This window comes from Coturnix japonica, chromosome 28, assembly GCF_054131305.1.
Source record: "Coturnix japonica strain WE chromosome 28, WE-NBRP24, whole genome shotgun sequence".
NCBI lineage: Eukaryota > Metazoa > Chordata > Aves > Galliformes > Phasianidae > Coturnix > Coturnix japonica.
Genome location: NC_140690.1, coordinates 3,811,795 through 3,826,142, shown reverse-complemented (window position 1 = coordinate 3,826,142; position 14,348 = coordinate 3,811,795). Strand labels below are relative to the sequence as shown.

Sequence of the window (14,348 nt, the reverse complement as noted above, 5' to 3'; positions counted from 1 at the left end):
GAGCTGTCTTGCTGTTTCTTGTACTCATCCCAATCTCTGCGAATGAAAACTCAGAATTCAGTCAAGGCGTTGATTGAGCACGAGCGTGCCTTTATTCAATAGGAAAAAGGAGGGGGTGTGAGGTCTGGAGGAAAGATGGGACTCATTCTCTGTTGTCTGACGAGAGTGTCTCAGAAGTCGTGCTGTTGCCCGGAGCCTGGGACTCTTGGCCTGATTCTACCTCCCCCTCCAAGATGTTTGGCTTCTCCTCTGTAATGCTGACCTGAGCCTGCATGGTTGTGCTGCTGTCGGGGCACTCGTGCTGTGCTTGGGCTGGGCTGTCCTCGAAAGGCACTCGGTTCAGGCTGGTGCCTGAGGAGTCTGGCAGGCTCAGGTCAGCAGCTTCAACAGGTATGGGATGAACGAGAGCTTCAACGATGATGGCATTCTTCTCTTTATAACTGATGTTATACGGAAGGCTTTCATCTGAACTGCAGCATCCTGTGCTTAGTAACAGTTCTTCATTGATGGAATCACAGGATGCTGCATCGTAACATGCCTGGCGTCTTGGAGATATACAAGGGCTCGGGTCACCTAGGAAGGAGTAGACGCACAGCAGTTAGTGTCAAAGTTTCACAAGATGAATCATGAAACAGGTTCTTGACATTTGGCTATGCACTGATGGTGGGCAGAAGCAAATAGGCTTCTAGCAACAGTGTCACTGTCTTGAAAGTGATCCTCGTGCAGGTCCAGCTCTTGTGTTGACAAGAGACTCATTTGGGAAAGACAGAGGTCAACTGAAGATGTCAGGCACAGGCTTGAATGCCAGAAGGATGTACAAGCCCACTGAAAGCATGAATTCTACCTGTGTTGCTGACAAGCAGTGATTTGAAAGCTGGATTTGCATGCTTACCTGCCAGGACCAAGACTTCAGCTTCAGAGGGCTCCCTGGCACTGCTCTGCAGTTGGCGTTTGGCCACAGGGGATGGTTTGCCCAGGCAGAAGCAGGAACGCCAACTGCAAGCTGCTGACTCTGCCCTCTTACTGGGAGAACTCATTCTGCAGAGAAAACAGAGCATGCTGTCAGTCGTGGTGCAGGGTGAGGGAAGAGCTGCACCGAACCCTTGCCAATAGTTGCCTGTTCCGGGCAATGCCTGGTTTCTGCTGAAACACAGCTTAGAAAAGCGCTCTGTTTCAAACAGCAGAGGATGCTTCCATTCCTACAGCTCAGCCCTCAAGTCCTGTTGGCTAAATACCTCTCAACGATGTCAAGCAGGGACATGGATCCCGAGAATGTTGGAGGCTCAGGCTGCTTCACTCTCCTGGGGCAGGCCTTCAACAGGGAACGAAGGCAGGAGATGAACTTGCCCCGTTTCTTTGGCTCTGCGCAACAAAACAAAAAAACAAGTTCATTTCAGCCCTGGCTCGGTTGGACGAGGCCGAGTGCAACACATTCAACAGAACACGTAACAACAGAAAGCATGTTCCCAACAAAGACACGCAAGAACGGATTTTCCCCATCCCTGGAGGTGCCCAAGGAGCTTAATGCAGTTCTCTTTCTAAGCTTGCTCAACTCGGGCATTAATGAACCCCCTGAAAGCCACGTTCAGACCCCATTTTACTAACCCGCATTGTCAAATGCAAAATACGCACCTGGCTTTGGCAATGAATGTAGGATGGACTCGGGCAGCTTTCCCCTGATGAGTTCCACGCACTCACCAGGGAAAAAACCAACCTGTAATAAGAACAAAAAGACAGGTGGGCATTAGCCCAAGCCCAGAGCCAAAGGGAAGGTCCTCTGACACCGACACAGGGCAACTGTTTGCATCCAGAAGCCATCCTGTGCAGGCAGAGCAGCTCCAACCGGAGATTCCCGACTCTACTGAAGCTGTGCTCTCTAGTCAAAAATGTGTGCCTACCTCAAAGCCACGCTTGCCTCTCCAAAAGGGGCTCATCTCCTTTGGTGGCATATCAACAATGCACACGATGTCTCCAACCTGCAAAAGATTGAAACATCAATCCCAGCTTCAGCACAGCTAAAACAAAAGCCTTCTTCTACGACACAAAATATGAGAGTATTCCCAAGGCTTTCACACTCTATACTAATTCTGTGCACAACAACAAGGAACGCCTGGAACTGCTTACCTCCAGAGAGAGCTCATCCGGCCCCTGGGCGACGTGGCTCCTAATAACATGGGCTGCCGCAATCGCTGGTACGTTTAAAGATGACATAGCACGCACCAGCTGCGGCTCCCGCATGTTATCAGCCTGCAAAACAGAGCACAGGCCGTGGTCAGGAGATGAGGACAAACCAGGAGGATTTCAAGGTGAGGAGCACATCTGCAAAGAAAGCTGCAGCAAATGCGCTCCGTCCTTATCAGGAGCACTTCAGAAGGAGCTGCACGTCTCATCACAGTTATTTCCCTTTCTGGCGTGCATTGCCAGGCCATGCAAAGATGCATCTCTCTCTACCCAGACTAATCAGCAATGGCACTGGCACAGACAGGTGGCCAGGCCCTTTTTGGCCCATTCTTTCCTGCAGGAGAGTACACCTGCAGCTCCTTCTAATGGCTCAACACAGGGAAAAAAGACTGGCCAGAGCTTCATACTGTACCTCCGTCGCCGCCAACTCAGGCTCTCGGCTGATCCCACTGCACGCAGCACCCATCACAGCAAGTGTGAACAGCTGGAACAGAGCAGAAACACACTTCTGTTTTCTCTATTCACACAGCACAGTATGGACAGACTTCTTCAGAGCTACCCGCGCATACACTGCGGCAAAACCATGCGGGGGGACAAAACATGGCACGTACCTGGCAGTGAGATCACCTCAAGCTATCTGCAGCAGTTCCTTGTCGCTTTGCTCGGATGAAATGAGAGCAAAAGCTGCACCGAGGCAGTGGGCGGAGGGTGAGGAGAGGAGAGAGAAAGAGCAGGTCAGTGAGCAGGGCTAAGACATCCATGGAATAACACACACAGCACAACTGTCCCACCCACTTGCTGCAAGACATGCTGAGTCTCAGGCTACGTGATGCCTGTCCATCCAGCAACTTTACAATGCTTCCACTACTGAGCAAAGACAATGGAAGAAGCACGGGACAGGTGCCAACTTTACTGATACCCCCTTTGGAACGTGTGTACCGGGGAAAATTACGTCTGATGGTCAAGAGTAAGCAATACGGTGCTGTGAGCTCAAACAGCCAGCAGTTCTCAACACCTCACTGCCCACCCATCCATCCCACGCCAGCTCAACTTACCTACAAGCTGCTGCACACGACGGTGAGAAGAAAAAGCACTAAAGATACTAACTAAAGCCACTAACTAAAGGCACTGACTAACTAACGTCACTAACTAACTAAAGGCACTAACTAACAACAGTAACTAACTAACAACAGTAACTAACTAACAACGCTAACTAACAACACTAACTAACTAACAAAACTAACTAACTAACAAAACTAACTAACTAACGGCACAAAAGGCACAAGAACAACAAGACAACCAACCACTCCGACCACTAGCTCACCCACAAAGGAACACAGAACGCACCGCTCCTCCCCTCATTCCAGCCGCTTATGACATCACCAACGGCCAACAGCCTGGTCCACCATGACCCCCCACAAGGCGGGGAGCCAAGACCACGTGGTCACATCTGATTCCAACACGGCACCACAACATTCCAGGACTCAGTGTGGGCTTGGAATTCTATCCTGGTGTGGCAGCGCAATGGGAGGTGTTAGGGCACAGCTGAAGAGCTGACAGACAACGGACGTTTCCAAAGGAGGGTGCCAGATTAACTCTCAGCATTCTCTTGCGGGGCTCTTAGGAATGCTTCAAACCCATTTTCACTGCCTAAGCTCATTTCTAGAAAGTCCAGTTGAGAAATGCTCACTTTGTCTGGGGAACGCCTCTATGCATCATGAATGAAAAATAAAATAAAATGGGCACGCGACCCTATGAAAATTACCTCTCTGCTCTTGTTGTCAGCCAGACACCTCAGATGAGCATGATGTGTCCCTGCTCCTGAATGAAGATTCACCCAAGTCTGTGTTCCTCTCTGCTCCATCTCTGGCTCTAAAAGAAACACAGACAGAGATGATTACAAGATCCTTTGTGCAGACGAAAGACAAGGGTGCACACGAATTCTGTTTAGCAAGAAATACTACATTCCCAATGGTAGTACTTGAATCCTCCTTTGGGGCTGGAGCTCAACAGGTCAACACATCAGAAATAACACAAAGTGCATCTGGAAGACGTGTCTCAAAGCCCAGAAAATCCAACACGAGAGGGGGCTGGACAGTGGACCACAAGTGTCCATTTCCATTGCAGCTCCCTGTAGAGAACAGCACCAATCAGCAGGCGTGAATCAATTCATTCACAAGCTGCACAATGACTCTGTTCTTTACATGATAAAGAAACACACAGAGATTCCTGACCAAAAAGTTGGGAGTTAATAACGACCAAAGAGGTTCCTGTTCCTACGCCTCATCCTCTCACCCCAACTCCTGGGTGATGCCCACAGGCTTCAAGACAGCTCTCAAATCCATTGAACTCCAGTCACAGAACTCCATCAAAAAGGATGTCACACATGTGACACTTACATACATTTTGCATCAGAAACAGTGACGCCAGCAGGAGCAGAGAGGTGACTGTCCCCCTGTACTCAGCACTGGTGAGGCCACAACTCTAATTCTGTGTCCAGTTTGTGGCCCCTCACTGAGAAAAAGAAACTGAGGCATTGGAACGTGTTCAAAGAAGGGCAACAAAGCTGGTGAGGGGTCTGGAGCACAATGGGGCCATATGAGGAGAGGCTGCAGGAGATGGGAATGTCCAGCCTGGAGAAGAGGTGGCTCATGGGAAACCTCATTGCTCTCTATAACTTCCTGAAGGGAGGTTGCAGTGAGCTGGGGGTCGGCCTCTTCTCTCGTGTCATTACTGATAGAACTAGAGGGAATGGTTCCAAGCTGCGGCAGGAGAGGTTCAGGCTGGACATTAGGAAATATTACTTCTCAGAAAGGGTGGCCAGGCACTGGAATGGACTGCCCAGGGAGGTGGTGGAGTCACCCACCCTGGGGTGTTCAAGGAACGTCTGCAGAAATCCCTGCTGAAATCCTGACCTCTGCCACAGGTGGCTGAGTGACACAAAAGCTGTGTCCTTGGTTCCCGGCCTTACCTTCACTTGCTGTTCATCTTTCTCTGCAGCTCCTGTTCTGAATAGTCTTCTTATATTCCCATGTGATGTACCCTGAAATACATCATTTAGTGAGTCTGAACAAAACATAAGACATTAATTGGAACTGTGAAGAAATGTTTTTTGCACTTTACTTGGAGGATGTTACATGCTATACCTTCTTTTCTCAATTGTAACACATGATTTTTTATAAAAAGAAACATAGCAAGTCAGCTCTTCAGTGTGCATATTGATGAAACTTGGTGAAATACAACTTTAGAAAAAGGTAATTTGAAAATTTAAATATTCTTATCAGAATCTCTGCTATTAGTTACCGTTCCCATGTTCTGATTTGATGATGATTCTCTCAGAGCTGTTTTGTCACTCGCCACCTCAAATGCACTTCAAGTGCTTTAGGAGCATCACTGGAATTTTGAATAAACTCGATATATTTTAGCAAAGCTGCTACAGATGCACGACTGCAGTACTTTGGAAAAATATAATCTTGATTGAACGCTGAACAGTGTTATTTAATTATAATCCAGGTAATTAAATTAATTAAACCAAGGGAATCACCTCCCAGTCAGTCAGCTCCCACCAGGGAAATCGCTTCCCTGCCAAGCAGATGCAACCAACACAAGCTGCTACATCACTCTAGGGCCCCACTGAGTCTTCCCAAGGGGTCTCCAAAGGCTTCCCTGTTGACTTCTGGGAACCTGGAAACACTCACATGGAAACCAGTGCCCCCTAATGTGCCCCAGAGGTTTCTCAGGGCCCTGCAATTAGCTCTACAGACATCCAGACATGCCCCAGAGCAAGTATGTGTGCTGTAGGGAGCCCAAGAGACATTCCAGAGTATGCTAGTACTCCTCAGTGCACTCAAGGGTTCTTCACCTGTCTCTAAATATGCCATACTTGACTTTGTTTTCTCTTCTGGAGCTTAGTTCTCAGCTTTGCTTTCTCATGCCATTTATCATTCAGTTTAGAGATTATTTTAACTAAAATATTTTAATCCACCATATTTTCTGAAAACTAAGAATTGATCCCGCTCAAGGAAACAGAAGAGAAAAACATCACCCACAGGCTGCAGATATTTACCTCGACTTCTCTACATGCCTTCCCCAGTGTGCTTTTCAACTCACATTGCACAGTGACCCTGGCTTTTGTTTCAGAGTCCTCTGTCTCACAGGTGTACTCCCCACTGTCCTTGGCAGTAGAGTCATGGATGATCAGAATGGCCCCAGTTCCCTCCTGCTGCAAGTCGTACTTCTGGCTTTTTCTGATTGCTTTGCCATCCTTGTACCACCTGATGTTCACATCTGGTTTCGACAGCTCACGGCTCAGGCTGATGTCCTGCCCTGCTGCTGCTGTCTTATCCTCCAGCTGTTTTGTTACCTCAGTAGGTTTTTCTGAAAGAAAACATGCTTTTTGAGTAACATACACTTAGGGTAGGATGCCTCTCTCAAAATACACGCATCTACATGCTGGAGATAAGTTAGAGAGGCACTTGCAACAGAGGCCATCCTACAGCCAGCAGTAATCTGTAAAGTACAGACAATAGAATTCCAGGCACCATTAATTCTCTCTTAAATCTACCCCATTGAGGATGATGAACCATGTCTGAAAACTGCCTCTTCCTTCTCTCCACTGATCACACTGGGAGCCTCAGATGATGCTCTCAGATGCACATGTTCTAGATAGGAATTTGTTGTACAGCTAGATGATGTGAAGGCCATCCCTTCAGCTTATACTTAGAGGATATTTGCTCCCACAGTTGCCTCAACAGATCATTCCTGATTTACTGGTAATGGAACAAGCTGTAGTGAGATGCCCATTTCCAACACTACCCCAGTGCTTTGGGTAGTTCTCACATTTGTGTCAAATGGTTCCTCCTTTTACTTATTTTTAAGAGAAATTCTCAGTGCTTCAAGGTTCAAGTAGAAGGTTGCTATTCACTTTAACCATATTATGAGTTAGCTCTCATGACAATCTTATCAGAAGACAGTTGAAGGAATCAGACCCCAGAATCTCTCCCATCTCATTACCTTTCACAGACAGAGAGGCTTTGGAGGTTAGACCACGGGCAATAAAAACGACTTCCCCAGAGTCAGTAGGAGTCACACTTTTGATAAGGAGAGTCTCTTACCAACCCACGTTAGAAGCTTTAAATCGCCCACCACTTTCCACTCTGCTTCCATTCAGTGTCCACTTGAACTCATCAATGCTTTCATGGGACAGAATGCATTCAAAAGTGCAATCTTCTACCTCCTGGATTTCATTGTTTTTCAGCCGTTTGCTAATGCCAATATTCAGCTCTGGAAGATAAGAGATAGGTTAGTATGAGGTTTAGATGGAGAAAAGGCATTCGTGACCAATGTGAGTAGCAGTACTGGTGTTTGAACTCAGGATTTGCAGATCATGGCTGCGTTCCTCACTGATGTATTCTCTAAGACATTCTCCACTCAGAATTACCAGAAAGCTATAAAAAAAAAGAGACGTGAATCTCTTGGCTTTGCTCTGGAAGAACTACAAGGAGAGCAGCTCAGTCCATGGAGCACAATGAAGATTCAATGAGCTACAGAGGGAAAAACCTAACAGAGAGGACAACTCTAGGATGCTGCGTGAGAAAAAGGGTTTTGCCTACGACAAGACATTAAATGTTTCTATTAGCTAATTTGTTACCATCCTACCCCTACTGGTGTTCAAACCATTTCTCCATTTTAGGGATGTTTAGAAAGGAATCATTTCCAGGACATTCTTGACGTTTTTTGTGATTTTCATGGCAAAAGGAGATACATTTACTTCAAAAGCAATGGGAATTTTCCAGACATCACTGCGCTAAATTGCAGAAATACTGTTCTATTGTAGAAACTATTAAGGCTCGTGGGGGAATAGGTGTAAGACACAGTGACCACACTGAATGTGCTTTTAGCACTCCTTCACTTTCCACAGTACTTACCCTGAACGCCGACATTTGACTTGGCAACATCAGTGCCAATATCACAGGTATAGAAACCTGCATCTGGCTTCTCGAGGTCATGGAGAAGGAGACATAGGGTCTTCCCAGACTGTACCAGCTCATACTTGTTGCCAGAAGTGAGCACATCACCGTCCTTTTTCCTCACTGGTTTGACCTTCTCTTTAGAGACTTCACATTCCAATTTAATCACACCCCGCTCCTCACCAAAAACATCATCCAAGGACTTCATGAAGACAGCAGGCTTCTCTGCAATTAAACAGGCAAAACAGAACAACGTGATACAGAAGTTGAGACATTTCCAGTTGCTTTCAGCTTTTTAAGGAGAGATCAATAAATCTTTACCAGTACTGACAACACCAATATAGAACCTAAAGCGGTTTCATGTCTCTTGACAGAATGCGCTTTAAGGAATTCTGAACTAATCAGTAGGAGAATACAGGGAACAGGAGGGACAGCCTGCATTGCTGTGGGTGGGACTGATATCATATGAAGTTATTGGGATGCAGCTCTTCTAAAGCTGGAGAGCTGGCATTGCCCTCACATGGAGCAGAGCTCATACAGCAGGCCACAGGATTAAGAGGATAAGCTGATCTCTCCCTGCAGTCATAAATCCTTGGAGACAATAGCATTGACACTGCATGGCACTGAAGCAGTAAAAAAATTGCTCCTGTAACTCTTCTTGTGTTAAGTAAAATGATGATAAAAAGCAATGGAATGCTTTGGCAGGACACCAAAACCATCCTCCTTCGTTGATATCTGCTGCAATGGAACCTTCCACTGGAAGAAAGCCCCTGATAACTTGTCACCCCAGAGAGGTGAGCTTTAGAAGCAGGATTGCTTCACAATAGAATGAACTGGAGCTCCTTAGCATCTCTTACATCCAGGAGGGTTGTGACCAGACCCACCTATCACCTTCAGGCGCGCGCTTTCTGACACCTTGTCTGACTTCACTGTCACTGTGCCAGCATCTTCAGGCTTAACCTGACTCATTGTCAGTGTGCAGCAACTGCCAACGTTCTTGATGTCATTGTAATTGTTGGTGTAAAGGAGGTTGCCATTCAGGAACCATTCCACGTCCTCGTCATCATGGGACAGCTCGCAGGAGAAGACAGCAGAGCTCTCTTCTTCAGTTTCCACATCATGCAGGTGCTTCGTCACTTCTACATTGCGAGCTGTGGGGAAACGAGGTGAACTGTTACAAAAATAAGAACCTTAAGAAGAGAAATCTGAGGTGAAATAGGACATGGAAGAGGCCACCCTCCATGCTCATACCTTCAGCTGTCAGCGTGGCCTAAGTCTCTGCAATTTCTGCCTTGCACTTGTACACACCAGCATCATCGAGCTTCAGCTTCAGAATCTTGAGCTCTGCTGAATGCTTATCCCTCTTGATCTTGTACTTCTCAGAGGGCTCGATGGGTGGGTGGCCCTTGAACCATTTCACAACCATTGGAGAAGGCCTGAAGTCACAGGACAGGATGACAGAATGACGTTCCAAAGCTGTCTTGTCCTCCAACTTCCTGGTGATTTGTAAATGGTAATCTGCAAAACAGGGGTGGAAGAGAAGAAAGGATGAGGACAATTGGAAGAAGAGGAAAGTCTCTTGCGTGTATTCCATTCCAATTAATTCCATGTTCACAATTGTTCTTTGAACCACTCTAAAGATAAAACAAACGATTGCCTATAGGGAATGCCATTGACTACATTTCTATAAAGTAATACTGTATATTATCTACTAAATGCAAGGTCCAGCTCTTGTTCTGTGCTTATTAAATTGCTCCCAGTTGAGGCTTTTTTTCAAATAAGAGTGAGTTGAAAATATAACAAGTACTTTAGGATGTGAATGGAGACTCTTACGCTGGGGACAACAGCAGATAAGAAGCCTGGAAGTTTCCTTCAGATGAAATCAATGACAAACTGCATCAAATTTAGGTGCTACCAAACTTAAACTTGTCTAGTTCAGAAATACAATTAATTCCACCTGATTTGACTTCTTTGGTATAGCCAAGGACAAAACCTCAGCTCTGTAGGTCTGAATAGTAAGCACATCACAACTATTCAAACAGATCTTTTACTGAGATGCAGCTGTCTTATTTAGTGTCCAACGACTTTTAAAAGGAAATGGAGCAGACCCTCCAGAAAACACACAATATTTCAAAGACTCCAGTGAAGGAAGACTGTACGTTAATTAATTCTTCATCTTCATGATGTAAATCAAGCCAGGATACGTTACCTCTGATGAGCAGATTGGCTGTGGATTTGGATTTGCCAATTGAGAACTGAATGGTGCCTGTCATATCAGTGGTGGTTTTCGGTATGGTCAGCCGGTGGATGGTGCCTTCTTGCTGCATAATCAAGTTTCTGCCAGCCTGTAAGATTTCTTCACGCAGATACCACTTGGGAGGTTTCATAGAAGGAATGGATATCTCGCATTCAAATTTGGCTTCTTCAGGCTCAGTCACATCCTCATCACACAGCTCCTTTACTAGATTAATGGATTGCTCTTTAAGAAGGATGGAACAAGAGAAAGCAGAGATTTAGAAGGAATATAAAAAACCCATACATTATCACCCTACTTACTCATGTCAGCATTACTGCACATGAACACTACACCTATCAGCTCAAAATGCCTTAAAACATCATTAAAAAAGTAGTAGAAAGAAAGGAAAGTTGTTAAGAAGTCAGACAATAAGACTGACAACCTGAAGAGAGCCCAGATCTTCTGATTCCCAGTCCAACATCCAAATCAAATCATGACCTTCCCATCTCGATATCAAACTCCTCGCATTACGAAATGGAATAGAGGATCAGTGAAACACAGACATTGATAATTACTTTGGTTAAATACAGCAACGTAGCTCTGAACAACAAGTTTTCTCCTAGTAAAGGTCTCTGTAGCTCAAATGTAATGACTCTACTTAGGAGAAATTCATTTTCCAGGATGTTCTTGCCCTTATAATTGTAACAGTGGCAAAGCTGGGGACTGAACTCTTGAGTACTGTGCTAACTCAAATGTCTCCCTTTTCTTTACCACACTTAACATCATATATATACCCTAACATTGTATATATTAAAAAAAAAACACAACCTGTGCTCATTTCAAACATACAGAGAAGAAGAAGAAAAATTCAAGCTATGTTTTTATCCCTCAACGTTCAAACACAAATCTGAAGTCTAAAGGTAGAAAATCAACTTCCTAAGAAAATCGCCTGTTTTACTTAGCAAAGTAAATCCCAAAAGAGAAGCTGGATATTTTGTGGGCAGAAAGGCAGGTAGGTTGGAGCTTTTATTTCTGTGAAAGGTCATGGTGGTGTTTAACTTCCTTGACATTAAAGCAAAGGATGTTAGCTGGTTTATAACATAAGATAATTTAAGCAAAATCATCATCAGAAGCATAATTACCTTTCACTGTAAGATGGGCACGAGATTCTGCCTTTTCTGCTACAGATTTTATTTCTGCGGCATCCTTGACTTGGACACGTGTGTAAGTCAGCGAGTAGGTCTTTCCTGAAGCAGAGAACCACAGAGTCACTAAGGCTGGAAAAGACCACTAAGGTCATCTAGTCCAACCGCCAACTCATCCCTACCAAACTGTGCTCTTGAGAGCAAACCCACAACTACACTTGGCTTCCTTGAGCAAACAGCTCTGAGGCACATGGCCAGGCTGAGCATCATCCATCTGGTTTCACAGCATCACTGCCTGTTCTCTCATGTCAATGAAACCACCCATTCCCCCACATCCACATCCCACCAAAGCTGCTTAGTGTTCCCAAAGCAAATGCTCACCAGTTGTTTCCAACTTGAAGGTCATCTTCTGGCCAGCAGCCTCGCAGATGTATTCTCCAGCATCTTTCTTCTCCAGCTGCTCCACAACCAGACGCCGTGTTTTGCCCACAGATTCCATTCTGAACTTTCTGGAGGAGGCAAGCAGTCTTCCATCCTTGGATCATTTTACTTAGATTGGATCCTGTGCTACTTCACAGCTGAGGGAGGCACATGCTGCCAGGGCAGCACTCAGCTCTTTCTGCACCTTCTCCTGGTTTATAAACACAGGTTTTGGCTCTGAGGGAAGAAAAGAAAAAGTATTGACTGAGGGACTGAAATGAGACCATCTTGCAGGTTTGTATGTACAGCGTGGAACAGGTTTAGGTTACCACTTGTGCCCAAACTAATAGCCTTCACTAGAGAATATCAGCTCTTCTGTTGAAACTAAGTGTCAAATCTAGGCAAGAAAGAACCTAGGAACTGAAGGAACCAAGAGGGTCCTTGAACACCAGTCCCATGGTTGCAAGTCACTATGCAAACTTATTGAACCCAAAAGAACATCTGTCCTGCAGGCAACCAAAACCTGAGTTCCTTTTACTTCAGACCCACTGTGAAACATCAAAACACATAAACATGTGATAGTCAAATCACTGGCTGCCTTTTCATGACCCAGAACAGTACTCCTGGCTTCCTGAACAGACTCCTCATGGCATCTACCATTGCCACAAATGTGACTGTCAAAGACACAAAGGAAATATGCTCACCAACGCAGTCCTTTGTTCTTTGTGTGTGATTTGCAGATATCTATTTTACTTTGAGCTCTGGGAATAGTCAGCTCTACCAGGTCTCTTACTGTGAGTAGCAGACTCACCTATCCAGATGCAGCCTCCAACATAAAGGCATAGGAAAAAGGCAGTGTACTACTAGGAGAAGTTCCTGCTTCTCCTGCCACAAAAGGCTGCACGTAGAACATGCACTCCAGCCTCACTGCACATACTTATCTTAGTCAAATGTTTCGGTGAACAAGAATTACAGTTTGGGATCTCAGGCACAGGAGAGATTTGAATAATATCTTGAATATTGCTTCCATTGTACATATATCAGTAATTATTATTCTACAGACAGACTGAAACAGGTCTTTGTGCCATACTAAAACCAAATACTTTCTACAAACCCAGGCAATCAAGTCTAGGGAAAAAACCTCAGCACAGACTACTGCAACTGGATCACTGTATAATAGAAACTAGATTTTACTTTACTGTTCTCTGCTGTATTTCAGACAACACCTGTCTCACCTGTGACATGAATCTTGAAGGTGAGTTTCTGGCCAGCAGCCTCGCAGCTGTACTCCCCTGCATCTTTCTTCTCCACCTGGCTCACCACCAGCCGACGCTGTTTGCCCTCTGACTCCACCTTGAACTTCTTGCTCCAGGTGATCAGTTTCCCCTCCTTGTACCACTTCACCTCCATCTTCTCCTGGGCCACCTCGCAGCTCAGCGTGGCATTTTCTGTTGGTGCAGCCTTCATCTCCTTTTGTATCTTGTCCTTCTCTGTAAACACGTCTTCTTTCTCTGCAGGGACATCACAAGAGTCACACAGTTTTGCTGTAGTCTGCTGCAGAGCTTACTCCAGTTGCCCGTTTTCATTATACTTGCACTTCACAGGGAGCATCGTGATGCCTCACTAAGACAGGAAAATACTTTCCCCTCTATTTTGCCTTGGGAAATGATAGACATATCATTTCATGTCATATCATATCATATCACATCATATCACAAAGCTAAACATTTTGCAGTCTGATAGCAGATTTGGACATGAGATTTAGAACACCTGCATGCACTGCTGAACCTCCTATCTTATCTTTTTTTCTTCTGATGTCTCTCTACATTTCCAGTAAATCAGAAGGGAACGGCCCTCTAGAACAGGTTGCCCAAGGAGACTGTGGATGCTCCATCCCTGCAGGCATTCAAGGCCAGGCTGGATGTGGTTCTGGGTAGCCTGGGCTGCTGGTTGGCAACCCTGCACATAGAAAGAAGGGGGTTGGAACTGGATGAGCACTGTGGGCCTTTGCAACCCAGGCCATTTATGAGTCTGATTAGTGGCATTTTCCACCTCATTGTGTCATTCAAATTTTGTAACCAGATCTCTTCAAACACCTCCCCTTTTCTCACTCCTTGCATGCCTGGTGTGCTCTTGCACTGTAACCCTGCAGACACCAGCTGACTACAAGAGCTGCACAAGTTACCCTCCTTGCCTATGGTTTGTTGCAGTAATTCATTCCTGGATGGAAAAGCACATGTAGAAAAGTGTTGCTATGAGACTAGATGACAAAGAAAGTCCTAGAGCCAAAATGTTTTGCACCAGAGAGGCTGTCAGTTGATCCTCCAAATGCAAGACACACCAAATGAAGCGTTCCTTTATCTCTGGGATTCCAAGCATTTTCTCACCTCTGACTTT

The 14,348-nt window shown here is 45.5% G+C and overlaps 2 protein-coding genes and 1 long non-coding RNA gene across 3 annotated transcripts; all 3 read right to left on the bottom strand.

Moving 5' to 3' along the window:
* Positions 1 to 840: 840 nt before the first annotated feature.
* Positions 841 to 1,949, bottom strand: LOC146756087 (GTPase-activating protein CdGAPr-like). Its single transcript, XM_085524799.1, has 5 exons — positions 1,899 to 1,949; positions 1,633 to 1,714; positions 1,236 to 1,362; positions 897 to 1,038; positions 841 to 852 (listed from the first exon to the last, which is right to left on the bottom strand). Exons 1-5 carry the CDS (start codon positions 1,947 to 1,949, stop codon positions 841 to 843), a joined length of 414 nt encoding a protein of 137 aa, XP_085380925.1.
* A 179-nt stretch (positions 1,950 to 2,128) lies between these two features.
* LOC146756086 (uncharacterized) lies at positions 2,129 to 6,510 on the bottom strand. Its single transcript, XR_014937696.1, has 6 exons — positions 6,292 to 6,510; positions 5,153 to 5,224; positions 3,947 to 4,053; positions 2,793 to 2,865; positions 2,594 to 2,665; positions 2,129 to 2,247 (listed from the first exon to the last, which is right to left on the bottom strand). It is a non-coding gene; the product is annotated as an uncharacterized LOC146756086 (long non-coding RNA).
* A 1,578-nt stretch (positions 6,511 to 8,088) lies between these two features.
* Positions 8,089 to 9,650, bottom strand: LOC146756085 (immunoglobulin superfamily member 22-like). Its single transcript, XM_085524798.1, has 3 exons — positions 9,402 to 9,650; positions 9,035 to 9,301; positions 8,089 to 8,375 (listed from the first exon to the last, which is right to left on the bottom strand). The coding sequence occupies exons 2-3, from the start codon at positions 9,117 to 9,119 to the stop codon at positions 8,089 to 8,091; spliced, it is 372 nt and encodes a 123-aa protein (XP_085380924.1). The 5' UTR covers positions 9,120 to 9,301; positions 9,402 to 9,650.
* Between the last annotated feature and the right edge of the window lie 4,698 nt (positions 9,651 to 14,348).

Excerpts from the sequence above, each read along its gene's own strand:
- LOC146756085 (XM_085524798.1), bottom strand. The coding sequence starts at position 9,119 with ATGAGTCAGGTTAAGCCTGAAGATGCTGGCACAGTGACAGTGAAGTCA. Across the intron at positions 8,376-9,034 it reads CGCGCGCCTGAAGGTGATAG|AGAAGCCTGCTGTCTTCATG; the intron begins GTGGGTCTGGTC and ends GTTTAATTGCAG.
- LOC146756087 (XM_085524799.1), bottom strand. The coding sequence starts at position 1,949 with ATGCCACCAAAGGAGATGAGCCCCTTTTGGAGAGGCAAGCGTGGCTTT. Across the intron at positions 1,715-1,898 it reads GAGGCAAGCGTGGCTTTGAG|GTTGGTTTTTTCCCTGGTGA; the intron begins GTAGGCACACAT and ends TTCTTATTACAG. Across the intron at positions 1,039-1,235 it reads CTGCTTGACATCGTTGAGAG|AATGAGTTCTCCCAGTAAGA; the intron begins GTATTTAGCCAA and ends TTTTCTCTGCAG.